Genomic DNA, 27,275 nt, shown 5'->3' on the forward strand with positions numbered 1-27,275 from the left:
ACTTTAAATTGATCTTCTAATAACTTCCTCATCTGACAAATATTTATGAAGTTACTGTTATCTGCTCAAACACTGAGCTAGGAATGAAAGAGATCTTTGAGGCACTATACTGAAAATACCAGTACTTCCAAGGCAAAGATAATGGTATAACAGCAGATTCAAACTCATTAACCCAAATTGAAAGTCATATACCTATGCTCATACTTCTGTACTACAAGGAATCTATAAGCAATATAAAAAAATTCTAAACATATTCTCAAGGTAAAATTGTTCAAACAAGTACACAATGCAACAAACTGTCAAAAAAAGAAGAAAAATAAAGATGCTTACAAAATTTGTCAATCTTTTACTTTAAGGACTATTATTCACCTGTGAAGTATACCAGGTCAGATATTAAATATCTGTATAAAATAAATTTCTATTTTAACATCAGCAAAATAGAATTGTTAACACCATTTGATAATGAGTGGTCCTTTCCTTATATTTTATGTAAACAATATATTATTTATGCTTAAAAGCCTATAAATATTTAAAATTAATCAAATATCCCCACCCTTCTCTATTTAAGCCTCTAAAATTATTTTAAGTTTGGCTGGCTATGCCAATGGTGAAATCATTCAAACAGGAAAGAATTTTGTATCTACAAGTAGATCTATTAGAAATATTATAAAACTGAACCAAAAGTTAATCTTTATCTCACCATTTTTATTATTTTAGTATATAGTGTTATAATACATACCAAAATATTCTCGATGAACAGTCTTACCTTAAATATGTGCCATATATGAAGAATAATGCCATCATTAGTCCATTTAAAATAAAAATTACAGCCACATAAAAGCAAGCAGGATCTCCCAATCCTTTAAAAATAAAAAAAAAAAAAACAAAACATATGTTCTAACTATAAATTACTCTGTGTGTCTGGCAATTTATATTAAAATGTGCTTATTTTGAAAATGGCACAGATATCTTCAATGGTTGCCTTGGTTCCCATAGGAACACATGACACTACTGCAGAACAGAGATGAGAACAGGGCAGTAGCTGTGATGGTTTTATTTTTTATTTTTATTTTTTAAAGTTATTTATTTACTTATTTATTTACTTATTTGTTTATTTATTGAGAGACAGACAGAGAGAGAGACAGAGACAGAGACAGAGAGAGACAGAGAATCTCAAGCAGGCTCCAAGCCCAGCGTACAGCCCAAGGCGGGGCTTGATCACAGGACCCTGAGATCATGATGTAAGCTGAAGTCAGGAGTCAGACACCTCCCTGAGCTACCCAGGTGCTCCAACTGCCGTGGTTTTAAAACAGGGCTACAAATTCAGATACTCCTCCTTTCGAGGTATTGGGGAAGGGGAGGATCTATGCTCATGCTTTTGAGTCTGGCTGGGCTTGTGACTGCTTTAACAGACGATGGCAGAGGCCATACTATGTGACTTCTAAGACTAGAAGAGGCCAAGCAGTATCCAACTTGGAGTCCATGAAAAGCCTGATTACCCTGAGGTACTATCTGGCTCAAAAGCCAAAGATGCATGGAAAAGGCATATGTAGGTGTTCCAACCGACAGCCCCAAACGAGCCCAGCCTCGCAGGGCAGAATGTAAGTGAAGCAGTCTCCAATTAATTCCAGTGTTCCCAAGCCATTTGAATCTAGCAGAAGCTTCTGACACAATATCACAGAAAGAACCTTGCCTTCACAGCTTTCAATAGGACTGAGTCCTTCTCCTCTGGTAACCGTCCAACATATCTTGGTTTGAAGACCAATCAAGTCCATTGTTTTGGTATAAATCCGGTACCAGCTGGCTAAGATTACCTATTTTTAAGAAAATAGAGGCATTTTTTTAGATTTTTAGAGAAAAGATATTATAATCAACAGTTTCATTACTAGAATATTTTTGAGATATTTTGATAATTATTAAACCTTCCTTTCCTACACTTACCCACTTGGTTCCCTTTAAATTTAGTCAAGTAAGCTTTACAATCCCCTGCATAGATTCTTCATTAGCCAGGCTTCAACTGTTCACCCATACATAAGAATAAAATATAACATGAAACACGCAAGATTTATATTTTTCAAAAGCTATAAGATTCTACTAAGGAACATAAAAGAAGAGATGAACAAATAGAAAGATAGTTTGTCCTCTTGAATAGATCTAATTTCTCAAGATGTGACTTCTCCCTCACATATGTTTATGTTTAACTCATAAACATAAAACAATGCTAAGCAAAATCCCAAGTGTCTATCTAGAAGTGCTATGTGGCAATATAACAAGGAGAATAACCAAAGGGAATATTCTATCTAACAGATACTAAAACTTGCTACTTACAAAAATTAAAACAGTGTGATGCGGGAAGAGCCAGACAGATCAAAGTAATCATGGCAGAGGCCTCGAGGAGTGTTACCATATCCTCCTCCAGGGCTGAGACACTCATTTCTTCAGGGGCTGGGAGGGTTGGTGGCTGAAGCTCCCACCAGAGTCCCACTCTGGGAACTACCCCCAACTGGAGGACAGTAAATTCATTATAGGTTACACCCTGACCCAAAGGCGACCCAAAGGCAACCCACAGGTAACTGGGCATTCAATACTAGACTAGTCAATAGGGAGGGATGTAAAGGCCAAGGACAACTCCCAGCAGGGCCATCTCAGTTCCAGAGCTCTGGGTGGGATTGCCTGCAGCCTCTGTTGTGACTGCATCAGAGCCCAACTCCTCCAGCCTCAGCCAACTTCCTTCATCCCCTTTAGGTGTTGCCCCCAAGGGCACTCCTCTAGATACTTCCTATATGCAAATCTCCATCTGAAAGCCTGCTCTCCAGGACCTCAACCTAACCCAACACAGAATACAAAGCCCCAAAACAGATGCAAGCATATACGTAGAATAATTCTGTATATAATAAAGAAAGCTACTTCAAATCAGTAGGGAGAAAGAAGATGGACCACTCATCAAAGTGTTAGGTTACACATGAGACCATTTTGAAAAAATATAAGGTTAGATTCCTATTCCAATACTGTGCAATAAAATAAATTCCAGAAATATTCAAAACATAAATGCCAAAAAAATAATTAAAAGAATGAAGATTTTTTTACAAATATGAAAAATCATAAATTTAAAAGATTAATAGGTATGCCACTTCTATACAGAAAAAATACATACATATCATACACAAAGTTAAAGGCAAACAAAAACCGGAGGAAAAGGTTTACCCAAATAGCCTGGTATTAACATCCAGAATATAATAAATGTACCCCTACAAAATTGCAATAGAAATATAGACAAAGGACATAAACCATTACTTTTATAAGTAAAAATGCATTTTTAATGTATAGCACCGAACGAAATACATATATACACACATATATAGCAATGAGAAAAATATATTATGTGATTTCAATTTTTTTGTCTACCAAATTGGCAGGGATTCAAGGAAATAAACATTTTCAAAAACACTGCCAGTGGTAATTTCGATTAGTATAACCTATCTAGAAAACATTTTAGCAACACATACCAAAGTCATTAAAGTATATATTTTGTTGAACCAAATAGTTCCACATCAACAAATTTATACTCTAAAAAACGTAAGGACATGTATAGAAATTTAGCTTCAAGAATGCTCATGCCAGTATTAGAATATTTTAAAAATTGAAAACAGCCAAAATTTTCATAAAAGATGGACTAAATAAACAATGGGAGATTGGATATACAGCCACCAAAAATGATGTTGCAGAAGAAAAGATGACACAGGAAGATTGTTACAAATATCCTAAAAGACAAAAAGGACTTATAAAAGAATATTTGCTATGTGATCCCATTTCTGTAAAAATAAATGTATACACGGTTATAGAAAGTACTCATAAGAAGTACATTAGTAAAACAACACAGGGGTGCCTGGGTGCCTCAGCAGGTTAAGCTTCCAACTCTTGATTTCTGCTCAGGTCATGTTCTCACAATTCGTGAGTTCAAGTCCTGCACTGGGATTTGTGCTGACAGTGTGGAGCCTGCTTGGGGTTGTCTCTCTCTCTCCCTCTCTCCCTCTCTCCCTCTCTCTCTCTCTCTCTCTCTCTGCCCCTCCCATTCACTCTCTCTCTCTCAAAATAAATAAACTTAAAAAAACAGAAACAAAAACAAAACACTGGAACTTGGCGGTTATTTGTCTCTACCTCCTCTATCTCTATCTCCTCATTAATCAATCAGCTAACTCACTGATCTGGATGGAGTTTGGGACTCCTCTCTCGTGGAATGGGAATAACGGAGAGCCCTGCTAAGTCCTGGTACAGAGCCCAAGCTTGAGATCCCCAGAGACCAAGGCAGCCACTGCCCTAGCCCTAGAACATGCTGTCTAGCAGCTCAGGCAAGTTAAGAGGGGGGAGTCACAGGGGCAGTGTGTTAACAGGGGAACCTCATATCAAGTCAAGGAGGATGTCACTGAGTCACATCTCAATTTAGCCCTGGAAAATGCTTAGGGATGTGTCAAATGAAGCCAGGGACAGTAAAAGAGAGGCCAAAAAAGTTACTGATATCATTGAGATCACCTCCTGGGTGGATCCGTCTTTCCCCTCCCCGCAAAAAGGGCATTCATTCAATTAAGTGAAGAATCCCAGACAGGGAAGAAACATTATTTGGCAAATGACATGTAATGGCACTCCCTTGCTATCATCTCTGTATCACCGAATCTAGATAGTTTTCAAATTTTCTAAACCATGAAATCATGACAGTTCCCATGAAACTGGCTAAAGCCCACCAAAATTAATAATAATTTTTTTCATAGTTCTTTCCAAAAGAATATATATAATTTCTTTTTAAGTAGAAGATGAAATAGAATATATTGAACTATACCTTACATTTAGAATCAGCATTTAATGCAAGTAACACTTTAAAAAGTAAAAAAAAAAAAAAAAAAAAAATCACAATTGAAAAAGTAACTTACCTCAGGATAAAGATTGAACCTTTTTAATGTATTTATAACAAGGGGGTATTCAGTCAGCTTATCATTCATAATCATCCATACTCCATTCAAAAATGAGGGTGCTTCCACAATAGTCTTAAAGTAGGAATAATACAGTCCCTGAAACAAACATGTTATAGTTATAATAAAAAGCACATAATTACTATGCCTCTTATCAGCTTAAAAAAAATACACTGTTTTTGAAAAATAAAGCAATCGGGAAAATAATAGCTTTCAGTTTCTGATCACTAATACAATCTTAGGTTACAAAAAAGAACTACATATGTTAGTATAACCTTGCCTTAATTAAAATAATTGAACTCAAAAAAAATAAATTAAATAATTGAACACAAAATTTACTCAAAAATAGTTTTAGCATTTAAAAAGTAATATAACTCAGACAGCATACATAATCTAAGAAACCCCAGGTCCCATACTAATTTAATTGTTAGAAAAGGCTACCTTATGAACAGGGTGAGTGAGTAGTTTACTACAGAACATAAATTACCATGATCCAAGAAATCTTCCCTCAGCAAAAATGTTTCCCCCTTCCTGCTTATCTGATTCCCCCAAATTCTGCCATCAGTCATCTTTCCTCCAGATTTGCATGTAAGAATGAAAATACATTAGGAAGGCTACATATTGATGTGTTACATATCAATTATTACATTCAGATGCCAACCAGTTTTCCAGGCTGTTTTCTTTCTGTCCAGCTCAGAATACGGTAAGAACCCCATAGGACTGGGATCACGTGGGTCGGGGAGGACAGCAGTGGTACTCCCATTATGAGCGAATAGGACATATTGAGGTTGGAATAATACAAAGAACAAAAAATAAGCAAGTACTAGTACTTGCCCCCTTGTGAGGGAGTATAAGTGGCAGTACGGGGCAAGACAGGAAACATCCTGCATCTTCTATACAATTTTGCCTACAGCTGCCCTGGTGGCCAGAACACATCAGCTGTCAAATTCCATACTGGATTTAAAGCTCATAAATATGAAAGCAATTTGCATACCTGGATATTTATTGAAAACAACAAAAAAATGGTTCTTCCTACTATGGTATTTAGCTTTCATATCACTTTTTAAAAATATCTCCTACTATAATGAGTTGAATAATATCCCCCAAAATTTCATACGCACTGGCACCTGTGAATGTGAACCTATTTGGAATAGGTTCCTTGAAGACATAATCAAATTAAAATGAGGACATCTAATAAGTGATATCCTTACAATGAGAGGGAAATTTAAACACAGAGACACAGGGGAAAATGTCTCATGATGACAGAGGCAGAGCCTGGAGTGATGGCAATTCCAAAGCCGGCCAAGGAATGCCAAGGATTGCCGGAAACCATGAGAAGCTAGGAAGAGGCAAGGAAGGACTTCCCACAGAGCCTTCTGACAGAACGTGGCCCTGCCCACACTTTGACTTCACACTTCTAGCCTCTGAAACTCTGAGAGAATAAATCTCTGCTTTTAAGCCACCTGGTTTATTGTACCCTTGTTATGTTAGCCGTAGAAACCTACTACAACCTATCTTGTTTTATAGGTTTGTTTTGGAATCATGTAAATATCTTACTGAATTACAAAACAAAAATTTTGTAAACCCCAAACATCAAAATAAAGGAATTAATTATCAAGTTGGAAGATTTTAAATAACTGTAAGATACAGTAATTCTACTGTACATCCCTAATGGAATATATCCTGAAGTCAAAAAGAAATGCAAGAAAATCTTAAAATGTTTTCAATAATCATATGTTTAATAATACCTTTGGTACTTTTGTTCCTCAAAAACAAGTAACTTGAAACCAAGATTCCTAAGCTAACAATAAAGATATAAATTTAATACAAATTTATATTTAATTTAATTTAATTTAATAAATTAAATGTATTAAATAAAATAAATTTAATTTAAAAAAATCTCATCCTAAATTTGCATTTTAAAATACGAATATAAGATCATAATTTCTCTTTTAAAAACTGTTTCTTAGTTCTGTTTACTAAAAAGGCTTAGACACAATGGCCAATCTAGTATCAAATACATCTGAACCCAGAACAACACAGGTTTGAACTACACAGTTCCACTCAGATTTTTTTGAATAAATACAGTATATTTTCTCTTCCTTATGATTTTCTTAATAACATTTTCTTTTTTCTAGCTTACTATATGGGAAGAATATAGTTTATAATACATGTAACATACAAAATGTGTGTTAATCAATTGTTCATGCTATTAGTAAGGCTTCCGGTAAACAGTAAGCTATTAATCATTAAATTTGAAAGGAGTCAAAAGTTATACGTGGATGTTTGACTGCACGGGGGTCAGGACCTCTAACCCCCTTGTTGTTCAAAGGTCAACTGTAATAGCAATAAACATCTCTAGCACCAAAACTGTGGTCTCTAACTACCACTTGCTACTGAAAGGAATTGGGGCTCCTTGGAAAACTGGATGACTCCAGGTCTGGAAAGGATACACCTAATAGTACCAGAAAGTATGAAAGCTATAGAAGATTAGCAAGGTCACATCAAAGGGACACAAAGTCAATGCAAGGACTCTCATTAGTTAAAGACAGTTTTACAAGTTGACAAAACATGTTAAAATTCATCAGTTCATAATGATTTATTCCAAAAGATGGAACTCCATCAGTTACCAGAAGAAAATGCTAGGAAACCAACTAATTTTTCTAGAAAGTAGTAAATGAAAAGAAAAACTCAAGCATTTATTTGTCTTACCTGTACAAAGCGTACACAGAGAATATATAATTAAATAATAAATAAATAAATATTATGGGAAAATTCTTCTTTATAAAAGAATTACAGTTAACAAATGCAGGAAAAAAATAATGAGAATAGATCATCAACATTTGGTCATCTTAATGAATTAACTGATCTAGGCTGATGGCTAGGCTATAATGGAAGGATCAACATGACAATATCTAAACCCACTGATCAATCTTGGCGTCACAGAAAGTGAGACAACCAATTATGGTGTGCCTCTTTGTATGATACAGCAAATGTACACCCGCTTATGAAATATCCCTAGTGAAACAAACAAACAAACAAACAAAAACAGACAAAAAGAACACCACTGAATCTTCAGTTATCAGGTCTCTCTCAATTATTCAGGAAACTTGGGGCAGTGGAACATAATAAATGACATGAATTACTGTGGATAATTCTGTAAGATAAATAACCTAGATTCTTCAACAAATAAAGAGCAGAACAACAAAAATCAGAAGTGGAATTTATAGATTAAAAGACAAGAGAGGGGCGCCTGGGTGGCTCAGTCGGTTAAGGGGCTGACTTCGGCTCAGGTCATGATCTCGCTGTCCGTGAGTTCAAGCCCCGCGTAGGGCCCTGTGCTGACAGCTCAGAGCCTGGAGCTTGTTTCCGATTCTGTGTCTCCCTCTCTCTGACCCTCCCCCGTTCATGCTCTGTCTCTCTCTGTCTCAAAAATAAATGAACATTAAAAAAAAAAATTTTTTTTTAAATAAAAAAAAATAAATAAAAGACAAGAGATACATCAACTAAGCACAATGTGTAGACATTGTCTGAATCCTAATTCAAGCCTACCAACACACCAACTGTAAAAAGGAAAAAAAAAAAAAAAGCCAGTAGGTCACTTAAACACTGACTGACATTTGACAGTATTAAGCAATTGCTGTTTATCGTTTTCAAGTGCGCCAGAAGTACTGTGGGTAACAAAAAATTCCTCTTTCGAGATACATACGAAAGTATTTACAGATGAAATGATACGATGTCTGAGGCTTCCTTGAAAAAGAGATGGCTGTGTGGAGGTGAGGGAATGAAAGAAAGATGGCTGTGTCTCCAGGTGTTGAAGCCGCAGGATGGGGCATGGGAGGTGTCTGCTCTTTCTACTTTGGAACATCTTTGAAAATTTCCCTGATAAAAAGCTTCAAGTTTTTAGATGCCTAAAATACCACATGAAAACTAACCATTTCAGTGCGAAAAGCCATCTCCCTTTCCAACGTTGAGAGGTGAGAAAAGTGGCGATCATTTTCAAAGAGGTGTGTTATATGGCTCCTGCAAAAACAAAAGAGTTAACAGAGCAGCAGCATTGAACTTACGCTAAGTATTATTTTGAAAAGAAACCAAGAGCAAACATAAAAGAATCTAGAAATTTGCACATCATTTTGTAATGAAAGTCAAAGACAACAGTGTCCACATTTGTTTTTTCACTCTGTATGTCTTAACATTTCTACTAAAATTTCTATTAGAAAACACATTCAAATTAGATTTTAAAATTAGAATGAACCAGAATAACAATATTTTAAACTAAGTACAATAAAACTATAAATGAACTATAAATGTCATTGGGTTCCCATTTCAGAAATATCTGATTAATGAAATTCATATTTCACTCTATCCAGAAGATTAAAAAAATTAATCTTCCTCTCAACATGAACACTATATTACGTTAAGTGAAATAGGGCTTCAAATATAACCTCTTCAATAATGGATCTCTTTTTTTTTATTAAAAAATTACATTATTCTGACCTTGATTTATCAATTAAACTACTTTTTCAAGCTATTGTGTTGCCTGTAGTAATTAATATATATATATTCATCCTTATCATACTGAAATTTTTTTCTTTATATAGATGGGAAATAGCTTTGGTAAGTTGTAATGATCTGCATAAAATACATGAGAAGAAAACAATCTTACCAGTGCAACACTGCTGCAAAGGCAGCTGGAAGAAAAAAGAAATTTAAATTACTATGTTAGCATAAAGAAACGTGTTCACCTTATAGAAAAGCATTGCAAAAATAAGCATGGTAAAATTTGGGATATAAAATGTTGGATTCTTAGCGATTGGGGAAAGAAGAGAGACTCTTTGGAAGAAACCCCAGGGCTATGCTTAAAATCCAACAGCCTGGATTACAAAAGAATTAGGCATGTATCTATAAATTTCATTCATTCACTCACTCAACAAAATGCGGGCCCTTTATTTGCCAAAAACTATCCAAGGAACCCTCACATGGAAACTTCCACAAACAGAACTGCCAGAGGAATAGAAACAACAGTGAGAAATAACTCAAGAATAAAGGCATATGGTGACCTCAGGGCGCCGGACTGAGGATGAATAAAATAAGAAACTATCACTTATTGTATATTGCTGCAATATCTGGATTTTTATGATGAATTTTACTATTTTTTAAACAAATTTATCATGAAATATAGTAAAGAAGGAAGGAAGAGGGAGGGCTGTTGACACAAAAGCAAACATTTTAGAATCTCTAAAATAAGAGAGTTTTACGGGAGCCCAAGTTAGGACACATGCCCAAGAAACATGCTCTTCACAGAGAAGTGCTTCAGAGAGTAAACAGTTTTTACAAGGTTATATACTTTTTTACATCTTGTAAAAACTCAAAAGATTACAGATTAGCATACAGGCAGCAAACATAAGTTTAATGTCAAGGAATGCAAGTAAGAGCAATGATCGATATCTTAAAGACAAGATGGTTTTCCTTAGGCTACTCATTTACAAAGCAGGTGTATAATGTAGGAGTGGTGGGCCATAAATCAGGCGTTTGTTTTAAACCAAGTTTATGTACAGTCATGCTGACTTAGAAATCTAAAATAACTTCCCTTATATCTCAGGCCTTTAGAGGTTTTTTGTTTTTGTTTTTCCTCTCATCAGGGCAGAAGGAAGAAAGAAAAGGTAAGGGAGAGAAAATAAGCTAATAATAAAATCAGTCTCATAGGAGAATCAATAGTTGCTTTCTGTCCAAGTACAAAAAACATATTAAGATGAATCCAAACGATACCAATTTTCTTATGCCACAAGATTCACCCTATTGCAGGCTTCTTATTAAATAACTACTAAGGAACTGAACTATAAAATACTCTTAGAAATGAAAACCAAATAGTCTAGATCTTATTGCCTTTTTCTTAAACAAGTATTTACATTTTTAAATATTAAAAAATACATGTTACCTAGGAGATAGTAATGGTTATAAAAGACAGATTACTCCTTCTGGATCACTAAAACTGCAAATATTTAACTAGGTTTGTCATTTGACATTTGTTATATATATTACTTGGATCTTTCAAAATTTTGATTTTTTCTTGTTGACAAATCTACCATCCATTTCTTTTTTGGTTTCTGCCTTCAAAGACTTCACCCCACCATATATAACACAATTTGGGCTTTAGTTTCTCAATAATCTAACTATCATGTTCTGAATAAATCGTTCTCTCACTGAATGTAAATGCCATCTTTAATGTATGGAACACCTTACACCCTTCTACTTTGGGAATCCCTTTGAGATTGTAATTGGAGTTTCATTTATAAATTAATTTGGAAAGAAGCTACACGGTGATGACATGAATCCATATGTATATACCCATAAACATAGTACATACCTTCAATTATTCAACTTGCTTTTCAATTGCCCTTGACAAAAATCCTATCGGTAGAATTAATATAGTAGTTACACAGTTAATTCATATTTCTTAAGTCTCCTTTGTGAGCTTAACATTTTTCTGCTAATATCCACGAAATCTTTTTTATTACACTTTACTGAATACTGTTAATGTACTTATTTTTGAAGTGTAATTATTTTGCCATGTACTTATTTTTGACTCGTACTAAATTATTAATTTTATTACCTTTTTTTGGTTTATACTCAATTCTCTATTTTGAACAATATTATTTAAAAATAATAATTTTGCGGGGCACCTGGGTGGCTCAGTCCATTAAGCGTCTGACTTCCATTTGGGTCATGATCTCATGGTTCGTGGATTCGAGCCCCACTTCCCACTTCCAGCTCTGTGCTGACAGCTCAGAGCCCGGAGTCTGCTTCAGATCTGTGTCTCCCTTTCTCTCTGCCCCTCCCCACTTGTGCTCTCTCTCAAAAATAAATGAACATTAAAAAAATTTTTTTTAATAATTTTGCTCGTATTTTATAATTTTGCTGTTAGTATCTTCTTCCTTGACACTTGACAATAATAATAGACTTCTAGAACAATACTAAGTAATTCTGGTAAAAGAGGGCATCCTGCCTTCTACTGACTTCAGTGGCAATGCATTTCACATCTGCTTTTAAATTAGCCTCTAACCTTCAGGACTCTGGAGTGATAAATAGGATTTCTCAAGGCAATCACCTCTCTACTTCCTCAGAATACCACAATTCTTCAGGAGAAGAACGGAAGGAAGGAAGGTACCGAGTGGCCTTTGGTGCCTTCCTCTAATTCAATCCCTGAAGCACTAAACTGTTCTTGGAATTTGGGGCATTTGAATGGAGCTCTTTCATAGCCCCCAGGGTCGATTCATAATATACTCAGTGTTTTCAATTCCTTTGCTCCTTTCAATTTAGTAGTAATAATAATAAAGCAGCTGACAGTTTCATTCTTATTACATGCCAGGTACTTTTGAAGTGCTTTACCTAAACCAACCCAGTAGATCCCCACAACTATCCCATGGGGTAGACACCAGTATTTCCCCACTATATAGTGAGAAACTGAGGCTCAGAGAACTGGAGGAACTTGACCAAGGAAACAAAGCAAGTAAACAGAGAAAGGGAAGTTGAAGACAAGAACTTTAACATGAAAGCCATACACTGCCTGGCCTCTTGAGGAGGACTGCGGGGGCAAGGGTAAGACAAAAGCCGGGGCTTCCTTACCTTAAATTATCTTGCTCCCTTCTTTCTTTTTTTTTTTTCCTTAAGATAAAAGGGGTGGAAAGTTGCAATTTATCTATTGATATATGCAGCATACTTTACAGAAACTACTAATTTTTACATAAAAATGTAGAGTTATGCTTTAATTTATTCAAAATTGAAATAAGCTATGTGTGTGTATACATATATTTATATATATACATTTTTTTCATTTGAAAATGAAAGCCTCAGTAAGGCAGATACTGCCTTGTGAGCATATAATTTAAGCAGAAAGACATAAAATGACAAAAACTTCTGAAGTCACCCCTAAAGAGCTTTTCTTGCATTCTTGCCTACAGAAAAGATTATAAATGATTTTCTCTAAATTTAGTCCAGTGATCATCAACCCTGTCTATATAGTCTTTTGGGAGTGTCACAAAATTGATAATCCCTTTTCTTCCATTTTAATACACATGCTATTTTTTTTGTCATTTTAAGGTACTGTGGTGAATTTAGCATGTTTTTTTTTCTTTTAATCGGAACATTGAAAAAAACCCGAACTTTCAAAAATCCAAGCCGATTCCATAAGAAGAAAAGTGTTCAAGGAAAGATTTGCTTTGTAATCTAATTCAAAAGATTGCAATCCTATGGCTAAGAATTCTGAAAGGCTCTTATGTTTTGCTGGAAGCACTTAAATTACCAACACTCTGAAGCTAAACTGGACACTCCTTCCACTTTCTGATTAAAGAAATTCTGTACCAGATTATATGTCACATTATATCAATTTTGAGTTTCATGGGATTTGAGAGGCCTAGCCACTGAAAATTGTTCTTCTCCTGTTATTAGAATCTTGTTTACACAAACTAGAATGTAACTCCCTGAGGGCAGAAACGATGTTTTACTGAGGTTTATACCACAGTACTTACAGGATGCTGAGCACATACTGGAGAACACAGCTCAAATGAAATGTTTGCTGAACTAATGGGTACAACTTGATATAATTAAAGGGGAAACGAAATCATCTAAATCATGTCCACATAATAAGGGTGAATGTACTCTGGTTGATGGATACACACACATACACTTGTATGTAAGTAATAGATTTTTTTTTCCAAAAATTGAGTCCCCACTTACTTAGTGCAAATTTGACACCCCCACCAGCCTCCCTCTACAAACAGTCAGGTGCCTAAGCTTTTAGTTCCCCTCTCACCCGCAGCCCAGCAGCAGGCAGCAGGGGAGGACGAGTGCCCCCAGGTGAGCAGGCGAGGTCCCAGAAGTCCACCCCAGCTCAGTTCCCTTTGACCCCCCTCCTTCTAGCCACAGCTCCCCAAGTGGCCTTTGTTCTTTTCCTCTGGATCGCTCCACACCGGCAAGTCCAGTGTCTTGGGAAAACGGGGAGGGGACATTCCCTGTCCCCATCCCAATGCCTGGCCCACAGTGGTCAGCAGCAGCAGGGAGGGCAGGAGGAAAGGAAAAAGAAATGGGAGAAGGGGCTCTTCCATAGGTTCAGCTCAATCCTCCCTCAATGGCTCCTAACCCTAATCCCTCTCTGCCCGGCACCCGGCCCCTGCCCGCCCTCACCTCCTCTCCCAGCCTCTTCCCTTCCCCCAAGTTGCCTCGCTCCAGCAGATGACTCAGAAGTCCAGAACCCCTTTATGAATACACCCACCAACACCCATCAGGGTTGCTGCGAAGTAGAGCCCTGTGATCTGCATCTTTAAGATACTCAGCTGAGTCTTTTGCACTCTAATGCACAGTCCTTTCCTTTCCTTTTCCACCTCCTCAAGGTGTGAGAGCAAGAACCATGAAGCCAAGGTGGGCTGCCTCTGCCTTTGCTCTCCTGTGCTAACCTGCAGGAGGCTCTCCTGCAGCCAACAGAGATTTCTGATCATGAATATATTATCCCATCCACGTTACATTTTCCCTGACATGTGTACTACGTGTAACTAGCATTTGACTTAAAACTCAGAGCTACCTTCACAAACTGTCTCATTTGATTCTCACACAGCAGTGGGAGTATTTATTCCTATTTTACAAATGAAAAACTAGGCCTTCAAGAGGTCATTTCGCCCAAAGGCACATAGCTGATAAATGGCAAGAATCACCTGGAGCCAGGGGTTCTAATTCCAAACCTCCCTTTCTTCCCACTGGGAAGGAGCTGCCTCCTCTCCCATTTGTGGGCATTTGCTGACCTCATCTTGTAACAATATTTATATGGAAAAATGTATTCTAAAACCATAATGACTTGCAAAATTTAATACAATTTATTCCTAAATTGAGGTTAATCCATACTTAAAGCATTCTGAAGAGTTTTAGCCTCCCTAACCCTCAAGTGACAAATGACATAAAAAAAGGTTAAGGATGCTCCCCTTAAATCTATTGGACAAGGTTTCCAAATCAACCTTGACAAGTTCTATACTCAATCCTTACTAATCATTTCTTATTGTTCTCAAGGGTCTGTTCAGAGTTTAAGTTTCTTTCCAGAAGGTAAAGCCACCAGTAAATAGTCTGTCTCCTTGTTCCACATCAACAATCCATCCTGGAGAATGAAGTCAATTTCGAAATGTACAGGTTTAAGCATCTCATCCCCTTGTCTAAAAAGTCTCGTAACTCCCGAAGCCTCAAACCATGGAGCCCACACTCTGGTCTGTTTTCACTTGATTCCCACCACATGCCTTTCATGCGCACTGCACTGGGCAACAGTCCCCTAAAATACCAAGTGTTTCATGATGCTATGCTTTTGCTTCTGTCTGTAAACTCCTACTTTATCCTTCAAATCACAGGAATTCAAATGTGGCATTTTGTGAAGCTGATCCTGCCATCCTAGCTAAAATACTTTATTACAGCACCTAAATAGCTAGTCATGCACACGCCAGTTTCCTCTGCTAGAATGGAAAGGCCTTGAAGCTGAGCTTGTGTTTAATTCCTCTTAATATCTACATGTCCTAGCATGACACCTGGCACCTCACTGGGTTGAACTGTTAAATGACGATCACCATGTAAGAGAAATTAAAGAATGCACCCCATTAAATAAAAACCTAAATACCTAAAGACAATATCTAAGCATTCCAAACTGTTCAAAGGGTTCCCATTACATGAAGGTCTATATATTACAATAAAATTAATATATTGTAAGAAATCATATTTTCAGTCTATAGTACCTATAATGAAACAGAGGCCAGTTTCTGTGTAATCAAGTAACAAGTGAAAAGACATTTTGTAGGATCCAGTTTAAGAAAGAGAAAACAGTTGTTATACCATAAGCTCAGCTCCTGCCTTCTTTCTAGCACCTAGATTTTTGAGAATTATAAGTGCTTTAAAGTCAACAAGTATCTAAATGCCTACTAGACGCACATTTTCCTAGAAACCAACAACATTAAAGAAACGTTATCTAACATCAGGGGCACCTGGGTGGCTCAGTGGGTTAAGCATCTGACTTCAGCTCAGGTCATGATCTTGGTCTGTGAGTTCGAGCCCCCATGTCAGGCTCTGTGCTGACAGCTCAGAGCCTGGAGCCTGCTTCAGATTCTATGTCTCCCTCTCTCTCTGCCCCTCTCCCTGCTCGCACTCTGTCTCTCTCTCAAAATAAAATAAAGACGTAAAAAAAATTTTTTAAAGAAACATTATCCAACATCAAAAATAAAATCTTTGAGAGATATGATTTAGGTACACACGCAATATAATGAGAGAACACATTGGGCACTCAAGCAAAGGGCACAAAGTCTACAAACTGTAAAAAAATCTGAGAAGGCAGATCAGTAATGACTTTCTCAGGACAAGGTCTATCAAAGGGGGGTGGGAGGAAGGGACAGGGCTCAGGACATGAGTACCACTTAGGTAGGGATTTCTGGTGGACAGCCAGAAAAGAAGACAGCTACAATAAAGCTGTAGGTGGGCTGGGCTCGAACATAAAAAAGAAGTTCCATCACTGATACATAGTACAGAATACAAATTATAATGGCAATAACAAGACAATATTCATTGAGGGCCCACTCACTATATGTATAGTGTGCCAGGCTCTCAGAGCTCCACTGAACACCAGGAAAGGAGTTTGTCAAAGCTTCTCAGCCAATGGGGCCTGGAGGGCTAAGGATGGCAGCACCAGAGTCCCGGGGGGCCCATAACCTCCAGGTTTTGAAGAGAGCACTCACCCACCCCACGCCACACAAATATTATCATTTTCTACGTGTGCCATGACATGAAAAAGGTTGGAAAGCACTGAGCCACTAAATAAAAGAAAGTTTCAGAGAATCTATCCTAATACAGTAATATAAAGTCACAGTGGTCTAAACCCTGGGATTGCATTAGAATCATCCCTGGCATGAAATAAAACTGGAGATGCTTGAGTATTAATCCAGAACCCCTAAATCTGAAACTCTAGGGATTCTTTTTTTTTTTTTTAATTCACAAGGGATTCTGATGTATAGTCAAGGCTAATTATCACTGGCACAAAAATGACTGGAACAGAGTGTAGGTAGTTGTCCACAAAATGTAACCTGAGAAATGGTTCTCTGTATTCCAAGTGCCCTCCAGCAGTAATTGTATCACGTGAGAGCTCCCTAGAAATGCAGACTCTATGACTAGAAATGCAGTCCCATCCCGGAATCCTGGGCTCCAAATCTACATTTTAACAAGATCCCTCAGATGACTTGTAAACACTTTTAAGGACAATGTGTCAACACTGACAGCACAGTGGAGTCACCTGGGAGGTTTGAATGTGCTAGGTTTGGCACTGGGGGTGATTCTAATACGCAACTAGGATTGAAAACATTAACCTAGGAGGGGCGTGTTAAGATTACATTCTCAAAGACCCTAATTCAATCTCTCTCACTTGGGGGGCTTGGAAATCTACACTTCTAGCGATTTTTATTAGGAAAAGGCAAATATTAATTCAAATGATACTCTGATAGAAAAACTGTCAAAATCCTGATAGCAGAAAACAATGATTAAGAAAGGGAAAGAACTAAAATTGAAAATAAAATCCTTTTTTTTAACCTCTCTTGGCAAGAACGTCACTCCTAAAAAGAAAGAGTCCCTGGATTTTATATGACTTATAAGTTATTTAGTCTAAGTCTCATTTTTCCCAGATGTTAATAAGTGGTTTTTACTTGGTTATCTCTATTCCTCACACTTAATGACCTCATACAGCCACAACAATTACCACTAATACATCGGACTTCACATTCTCCAAGTTGCTTCCCTGGTTATTTTCTGTTTTTGTTTTCATCTTCCTGCTCCCCAAACTAAAAGTCTTTGTAGGTTTGGTCCTTTTATTGTTTTCTTCTTTGAATGGAGAAAAAAAGGAATGTACTCAATGTATTAATAGAGATACTCAGTCTTAAGAACCAGGACCCCTTTAAAATTCAGGCATGATTTGAAGACACTACTAGTAAGATCTAGAATTCAGTGATCTATGTGATGATGGCTGCAAGGCTGACTTTAGATCATTTGAATCTCCTGCATATATTTGGCATTGAGCAAAACAGTACATTACAACAGGAAAAAATTAGGAGGCTCTCAATTACAATGACAATGTCTAACATCTGTTTATCAGTTGCAGATTACAAAACACTTTCACACATTAAGGGAAAAGAACCAGGAGTCCTTATGAGTCAAATATGGCTCTTATTTTCCCATGAGGTGCAAGGTCACATGACTGGGATGCACCAAGGCCTAGAGGAAAAGCCTGGATTTTGGGACTCTGGCCACTGATGTCCTTGTGACTGGAAGCTCAGGCATGAAAATGTTTAATAAGCACATTTAACCAAAAGAATGCATTCAAATGTGGGAGGAGATGCTTTAGAAATAATACAAAAATCAAGGACAAAGGCTTATTTTAAGGTGAATGTATGAAAACAGAGCACAGAAAATATATATCACCATCCTCAAAGAGAATATAATTAGGCTATTCTAAACAGAGAAATATACAAAATAAATGTTCACGTCTTTAAATATTTACATATATACATATATTAAAGTAGGGAATACTTAATAGAACAATTACCCAGCATATGGGCTTTTAAGGCAATCAATTCTAACTTCCTTTAAAAATCTTATTCTCAGATAATATGAATACAAATATTTCTAACTCAAACAGTTACCTACATTAATCATTTTCATAAAGTAACTTTCTCCTTATTGAAAAAAGGCATTTCAGTGTTTTAGGTAGCTAAATAAATACAGACCCAAAATAATATGCTAGCCCATTTAATGTTTCTGAGCAATCATAGAAAAACTGTTAAAACTTTAGTAAACCTACTGTGAAAACTGTAGATGCTGCATCTCTTCATTAGAGGGGGAAAGAAAACCTACACATGCACAATATAAACCCAGACCCATCACACGAAGCAAAAGATTTTAGCAAGTTTATTAATCAATAAGTCATTCCAATCTTTAGATTATAGATTCCATCCCCCAAACTGCAAACTGCCCTTGGATATCACAAAGTGTACTTTATTCTTTAAATGGTTAAGAAAACCACGATACCACTGATTACTATTTTACTCTGTTTTTATACTACTGCCAAACACCCAACCAACACAATAAAAAATAATCCACAATTCAATCATCTTCAAAAATAGTTAAGCACAAACAAAATGGAAACTAACAAGTTGACCATAAGGATAGAATAGAGTGACTCCCCCAAATAAGCAGAAGCCAGCAAAGGAGTGTTCTTGCCAAAAGAGTTATCAGGTCATTTTCCCATTAATGTATCTTTGACAGCTGCCTTAAACTATAGATCTGAAACCTACAATTTGACAGATGTGCTTAACAAACCAAGGAACCTTAACTTCAATCTCAAACTTCCCCCTGTGAACTCACTAATGATGTCAGGCCATTCACCTGGCCTACTTTACTTTCTTCACATGTAAAATTCCAGTAACCAACCTTTCAGTCTGGATTTCTTATGGTATTTCCATGGAGATCAAAGAGGACAAAAGAATGAGAAATGAGGTCTTATTAAAAAAAAAACCTTTAAATGTGGTGGAAAACAGTAGCACTGTGCCAGTTATATAAGTACTTTATGATGATTATTAAAATGTGGAGAGGGGCGCCTGGGTGATTCAGTCAGGTAAGCATCTGACTTTGACTCAGGTCATGATCTCACTGTTCACGAGTTTGAGCTCCACATCAGGCTCTGTGCTGGCAGGTCAGAGCCTGAAGCCTGCTTAGGATTTTGTCTCTCTCTCTCTCTCTCTCTCTCTCTCTCTCTGTCCGTCCCCCACTTGTACTGTCTCTCCCTCTCAAAAATAAATAAAACATTAAAAAAAATTTTTTTAATGTGGAGAAAAGATTCTGAGATTTGACAATAGCAGCACTGAAAAGCTGCATTACAAAAAACTAGTGATTACTTTTAGGAACTAATAGACAAATTCAACGCAGAGCAATAGCATTTTGGGCAAATTTGAGTTGAGTTGTATAAAAATAATGACTAAAGCCTCACTCTTCTGAATTACAACAATCTCAAGTTAAAAATTTGTCAAAGTAATTGGCCAAGTAATTTATAAACTTTGTTTAAGATATAGTTGGTACTACTGTAAACTAGAAGATAAAATCACCCCATCCTTAGTTAGTACAATGAATCACACTGAACTCCTGTGATTTTGGTGACCAGGTTATTATGTTAACATTTGCTGCAAGAAGTTAAAATTACAAAATGCTGTCCAAGCGTTGATCATGTGTAGTGACAGTAGTGAAAAACATACCTGACAATCGGTTACTCTGGAAAGGAAGTCAAACACGAAGGAATATGCCAGACAAACGTGAAGATGTGTATGTGAGCTGTTAATTTAAATGTATTCAGGGAGGAAAAAGGACAATGCTGAGAAAATAAAAAGTAGTATGAAAACAAAAAAGAGAAAAGTTACAACAGTTGTAGATTTATGTACTCTACAAATCAATACTTCCACTTTTAAATTTATTCCTATTCAATGATTCTTGAATTGTGAAAGATCATCCATGAAGAATTGATCTTTCCTATGAAACTGCCTTTTACAGAATTAAACAGCAGCATAAAGGTCCTGACCTAGAAATAGATGTAATTTTTACTAACTCTGAGGACAAATACTCATTAGAATGGTAACTAAAGAAAACTAGCAGACTCCTTCCTGGAAGAGTAATGTTCCGATGGTTTGGGTAAAGTACAATCCGATGGCAAAAGATAAACTAACGACACAAGAATTTAGAACTAAACATACAAAGTACGCAGCCTAAAGCTGGCCTGCTTAGAAACATGCACACAGGCTTATAGGTCTCTATGATAATGTAAGTATCTCATTAACATAAATTTTAAGACACATTAATACAGCCTAACAGGCTAAGCATATAAAACTTATAAAAATGGCCACAGTTCAAATTTATCAACATGCAAATATGCATATGTGTATAATAAAATTTTACCTGCTTTCAGTAATGATGCCATACTATGGGCCAAGAATCAATCACATATTGGTAATGTCTCCTTATACTTACACAGTCTAAACTCATCACATTTGTTAATTTGAGCACACACAAATATAACATACTCAGAACCCCTCCAATTGTGTATTTTAATAAAAAAATGTTTAAGTGACTATGAATGTTGTTTAGAGTTAACCAGAGTCTATTTCAGAAAGAAAAAACTGGTTTTAAACATTGAAGAAACCCTTTAAATCCCAAATTTCCATCTTATTCCCTGGCTTTCTAAGGAAATGTACCGGCCCAACATCTGTGTATTAACACATCCTTAGAGCTGATGCCCAGTTGTGTCTAAGCGTTTGCTTGACAGCCATCCCACCAAGATGGCCAGTGGTCCCTGTGCCTCACAGCTCCTCAGCTTTTCTCACCCTTTATGCCACCCTAATATGCTCTCTTTCCACTTACTGTCCCCATACCTCCACGCATGATCCCTCTCTGCTTTATTTCCCCTGAAGGAAGAAACAAGAAAGCTAACACTTAATTGAGCATTAAATGTTGCCATTTCTCTGAACAGAGTCCCCGGGGCTTCATTTCTTCTTTTGCTATACTCACCCTGGGGAAGATGAAATACAGCAGAGCAGTTAAGAGCTTGAACTCTGAAGCCACATTGCCTGGATTCAAATCCTGAGCCTTCCACATTCTAGAGATCGTCTTGGGCAAGTTATTTAACAGCTGTGTGCCTCAGAGCCCCTGTCTGATAAAACAGGTATGGCAATCACAGTGTCATGGTCAGGCCTGAGTTAGCAGTGAATTGAGTCTAAGATAAATGAGTTTATCTAAAGCACTTAGAACTATGTCTGGCACAGAGTAAACCCCATTTCAGTAAAAGGTGTTATTATTAATTCCCATTAATTTGGGAATTAACACCCATTTGCAGGTGATGTCCTATTTTGTTTCCATTCTGACATCTTCTCTTATGTCCCACTGCCTGCTTGACATTTCTACTTGGACATCTCACAAATATTGCAATGGAAACACGTCCAGGATAGAATTCCAATCTTTTCCCTCAAACCCAGCCCCTCACCATGCCCCTAGTCTTCACGATCTCAGTGAATGCACCCTATATCCCCAGTTACAGCAGCCAAAACTGAGAAATTATTCCTAGCCCTTCCCTTTTCCTCAATCCAAGCCCAATTCACCAGCAAACCCTCCCATTTCTCCCTCCAAAGCAGATCTCAAATCTATCCCCTTCATCAAGACCAACAACTCTCTTGCCGGAGTCCTGCCAGAGCCTCCCCACTGGCTTCTCCCAGCTCTGCCCTTGTGCTCCACAGCCCATTTTCCCAAGTGTAGATTTCCCAAAATAAAATTTAAGTCACGTTACTCTCCTGTTTAATACTCCTCAGTGGCTTCCCGTCATGCTAGGAATAAAACCCCAACTCCTTAAGGAGCTCTGGTTTGTGGCCTTCTCATGTTGAACAGGCTAAGCTCTGGCCTACCTCAGCACATGTCGTGTGCCATATCCACAATGCCCCTTCTTCTCCGGACAGTATGCATCTTCTCACCCGCAGGTCTTGCCTCTAAGGCCAACTCCCCAAAAATTTTTCTGACCCTAAAGTGGGTCTCTCCTGTTTTTTCTATCTTAGCCCTTTTTCTTTCCTCCACTGAACTTACTACAATGTACTATTATTCTTATTTGTTCCCGGCCCTTTTAGAATGGAGTTCCTTGGAGACAGGGGCTACATCCAGCTTGTCTTGTCCTCCCTCTTATCCCCCAAAGCTAGCATCAGCTGTAGTAGGCATTCAGTAATTGGTAAATGTGAATAGAGCTGCTGTTACAGATATTATTTATTCTTTACCATAACCGTGTGGGGCATTTATCCTCATTTTATTTATTTTTTATTTTTAAGTTTATTCATTTTGAAAAAGCATGAGTTGGGGAGGGGCAGAGAGAGAGAGAATCCCACTGACAGTGTGGAGCCCAACACAGGGCTGGAACCCATGAACTGTGAGATCATGACCTGAGCCGAAGTTGGATGCTTAACTGACAAAGCCACCCAGGCACCTCATATAATCCCCATTTTAAAGATGAAGCAAGCAAGAGTCAGAGATATTTAGGGATCTATAACTTTTAAGTGTAGAAACAAGACTCAAATGCAGGTCAGTATTGAGATGCCTGTGCTGTTTCAAACACACCACACTGCCTCCTACCCAGTCCTATGGCTAACACCTAGCCTCAATCTTCTGCCTCCACCCACTTTCTTACCCTTTCTGCCCCTAAAAAGCCATATTTCTTTCCTATTATATGGGCTTTCACACTCCCATAAATTGTGGAGAACAAAAGCATTTTTACTTCCCAAAGGACATTTGCCAATATATGGAGACATTTTGGTTGTCACAACGGGGGACGTGCTACTGACGTCGAATAGATAGAGGCCAGGGATGCTGCTGAACATCCCACCATGCACAGGACAGGAGCCCCTCCCCACCCCCCAGCAAAGAATTATCCAACCCAACATGTCATCACGTTGTGGTTGAGAGGCCTTGCCAACACAGAACCAGCTTTCAGCAAGGGTGCGGTTGCCACTGACCCTAGGAACCAGGCAGGTATGTTAACGAACCACGCAGGACAGATGAAAGGGGGAAAAAAGTAGTTTTCAGTATCTTTCTCTTCCATATTCAGGTTACAGATTTATTATGTTTTGTAAATGGCATCTTACCTTGCAGTCTTTCACCACAGGCATGCTGTATTTGCATGTTTAACATGTATATTCACTTCCACAAAGGATAGCACCCCTTCCATCTCTCCTTGAAACACACAGCCCTCTCCAACTATGCTTTTTTCTTCCCTCTTCTGATAATAGACATGGGTACAAGAAACACATCACTCTTCTCTCAACTCTAATTAAAATAACAGCCATATCAGTTGATGAATGGCAACTCACAGCCCCAGTTTTGAGAAAACAATAGACTAGGAGAAACGTGGGCAAATTGGACTGTCTGTGTCCCCGCCTAAAAGAGGGGAGGTGAGAACCACTTAGTACTAGGGGATCGCTGCCATGTAGGAATAACAGCCCCGTGATGCTAGATAAGCTGCTTCTACGGAGAGGCAGGACATCGGACTTAAAAATTACTGACATTTCCCTCTACCTCACCCCATCCCCAGATTTTGATTTAATTGGTCAGATGTGTGGCCTGGCTATTAGGATTTCTTGAAGCTTCCAGATGACTCTAGTCCAGTATTGCTAAGATTGAGAGCCACCAGTCTAGTCCAGGCTTCCCATTTTTACATGTGCTTACAAACTGAGGCTCGGAGAAGCTAAGTGCTTTGCGCAGGTACCCAACTAGTTTGAAATAGGTAAAAAAATCAGAAAACAGTTCTTCTAAGGCAATGTTTCCACTGTAGGTTTTTCTAGTGTTATACACTAGACCATAAAACTCAACAGTTTATAAATGGCATTGTTTTAAAAGGGACAGAATAGAAAATCAGAGTATACAGTACATTACAGAAGATTGTTAACATGACACTTGTTTTAAAGCATATGCACATATTTGCTGGTCAGACTTCATTTGCCTATCTAAATCCATTCTCCTCCCTTCTCTGCCTAGTTCCCAGCCCTAAAGAATGATTCAGTTGGGTCCCTTGCCCGAGGGGTTCCAGTTGGTAAGCCAGTGAGAGGCACGAGTGGGGAAAGTAGAAGGTTGGAGGAGAGTATGGGGTCACTCCTCTTGGGGGGAGATCCTGCTCCCACATCACAGCTCTCCTTGGGTTCAGCTCCTGATGAAGCTCCCCTTCCCCCATCAGGCCCAGACATGGTAGCACTTTCTCACTGCTGACAGTCTGGGTGTTTCGATGCCCTCTGTGGGTTCCACAAAACTGTTCACTTTCGAAAACAGCCCATTTATTAAATCTGTTTCCTGCCAGGACACTGACAAACCTAAACAGAATAACAGACAGAAATGTGCATAAATGTACTGGGCTGCACTTTCAGAAGTGTGAGCAGGTTTAATGTAAATTGTATTGCCTACTGTGGGTTATGGTCAAAAAAGATGAAGAAAACACCATCATGGTTCTTCTTACTATACCACTGGTGCCCCTGGCTGATATAGGGAGCTACTGGACTGATACTTCTAAAAACACACATTTGAAAAATATTTCTTTTTATGACTGTTACCACTAAATAAATAGTAAATTATATCCAAAAAAAGAAAAAGAAAAACACATGTTTGTTGAATAGATGTTTGCAACGGTGATTAACACTGCCCAACAGTGGAAAGGGCCCCCATGGTACATAGTGAGTCCATCAGTGCTTAGCATATATGGAGGAGATGCAAGAAACAGAACTGAGAATCTCCAGTCAGTTTCTAACTTTTAAAAATGTATGCTTCTATCAGGGAGGTTCAAGTTGTAAAATTTCTTCCCAAAACATAAATGAACCATTTTTGTCATAGCAAAATCCCATACTGTAAACCTGTACAGTTCAGCTCAATTCTCACTCATTCTGTGAAGGGCAAGAAGGAAGGGAATGAGGAGGCTTTCAAAAATGTCTAAACTCTGCTCCTTCTTGCAGGATCCAAAGGAACAGGGCCAGAGGAAGAACCAAACAACCCACATCCCATTTTCCAGAACCACCTCTCAGGCTGTCCCGTGGCCTCTTTTAAGCGGTTAGCAGGGACAGAAAATCATCCAACCTCCATACATCTGATGACCAGTACACCCAAAAATAAGGGACAGCTCCTTCACTGTACCTCTTTTCAATGCCAAAAGGGGTAAGTCAGGTAAAGTGCCACACTGCTCTATTAATACAAAACTGTATTTAGGTAGAAACATTAAATACAATGCTCATGAAATCCAAATATAAGGTATCCAATAAAAGGAGATTCAAAGTAAATGCAATAACAAGAAAAGAAAATGGCAAGATATTATTCTATGGTTGTTACTGTAACCTCTGAAAAAGAAGTGGTGTCATTCCATATTTCACTACAAAGTGGCTTATGTTTATACTAGCCATTTGACAAAAATGCAACTTCATTCTGTCACCAGATCTCAAGTCAGTATTATGCATGTGCTTTTATAATAGCAACTAAAACTTGTTAAAGGCTTTAGACACAAAGTGCCTTCCCACATATTAGCCACCCCTTTTAGTTCTACTCCTCAGAGTAAGTAGGGCAGGTGATAATCCCATGTCACAGAGCAGGAAGGGCTCACAAAGGAAATAACTTGAAACTTAAACCAAACTTAACCACTCTGAACAGGATTTGGAGCCTGTTCTCATCCATTGTACCATGCTGCCTCCCCAAGGTGAACTTATCTAACCTGCATACTGGCAAGGTTTTTTTCAAGCTCCCTACTAAAAAGGGGAGGAATATACTGAAAATACTGATTTTTTTCGAGGCTTGAATCTACAATATATAAAAGTACTCGAATAACAATATCAACCTGAGACCATTAAAACACACACACAAACACACACACACACTCACACACACACACACACACACGGTGATGACTCTGGTTTTTTATGATTGAGTGGCTTCTTCTGGTGGTGGATGTTATCTCAGGGGAAGCTGATTGTTGTGTCCTATTCCTTCACCTATATTGAAATCCAAATTCTTTTGGGTCACTAAGGGAATTTGAAAGGATAACAAAGAATAAATCACCAATAGTTAAATAATGCAGTAGCCAAAATCCATTAATGTATTATATAGGAAAGGCGGTGTTACAGCATTTTCCATTTTCCAAGCACTGGTTTGGAAAAATTAGGCCCATTATCCAAACTGCCAATAATTTGCCTTATCAGAATGTCAATCAGGAAACAAAGAAAACCTGAAGTCTGTCCACAACCTGTGACTGTTTGAACTTTATTTGTTCAGCACATCACTGCATGTCACCCATTTGGTGCATGGTAGCGGGAACGGAGGGGAGCCCTCCACACCAAACGTTCCCAGGTCAGCAGAGAGGATTAAGGCTCCAGTGCCCAAAACACAACACAACCTGGAAAGTGACATGCTGCGGGGAATCACAAAGTGCCACCGGCGGTGTCTGCGGCCAAGAAGAAAAAAAGCAGGCTAAAATTCAATTATAAGTTTAGCAACTTTCTAGGATAGGGAACGAGCTTCTACTTTGAGCAGCACGGAATCGCTTCCAACCCAAAGCAAACCATCCTCCGGGCAGGGGCCGAGATAACGGGAAGGCGGCCGGTCCGCGCCAATCAGCAGCGCCCAAGTCTCGTTAGCGCAGACCTGTCAGTTCGCAGCCAGGCCGGGCAGCTGTTGATCTCGGGGCCATTTTTTTTTTTTTTTTTTTTTTTT

At 38.0% G+C, this 27,275-nt stretch overlaps 1 protein-coding gene across 1 annotated transcript in view; it reads right to left on the reverse strand.

Annotated features, from left to right (window-relative positions):
- The window catches only part of DPY19L1 (dpy-19 like C-mannosyltransferase 1), a 96,721-nt gene that overhangs the window by 68,653 nt on the left and 793 nt on the right, over positions 1–27,275 (reverse strand). Inside the window, exons 2-7 of the mRNA XM_049642289.1 lie at positions 9,944–9,965; positions 9,631–9,681; positions 8,900–8,987; positions 4,926–5,063; positions 1,694–1,814; positions 767–860 (exon numbers count right to left, since the gene is read on the reverse strand). Coding sequence (XP_049498246.1) covers positions 767–860; positions 1,694–1,814; positions 4,926–5,063; positions 8,900–8,987; positions 9,631–9,681; positions 9,944–9,965 — 514 coding nt within the window. The remainder of the gene's footprint in view (positions 1–766; positions 861–1,693; positions 1,815–4,925; positions 5,064–8,899; positions 8,988–9,630; positions 9,682–9,943; positions 9,966–27,275) is intronic.

This window comes from Panthera uncia, chromosome A2 (genome assembly GCF_023721935.1).
Source record: "Panthera uncia isolate 11264 chromosome A2, Puncia_PCG_1.0, whole genome shotgun sequence".
Lineage (NCBI taxonomy): Eukaryota > Metazoa > Chordata > Mammalia > Carnivora > Felidae > Panthera > Panthera uncia.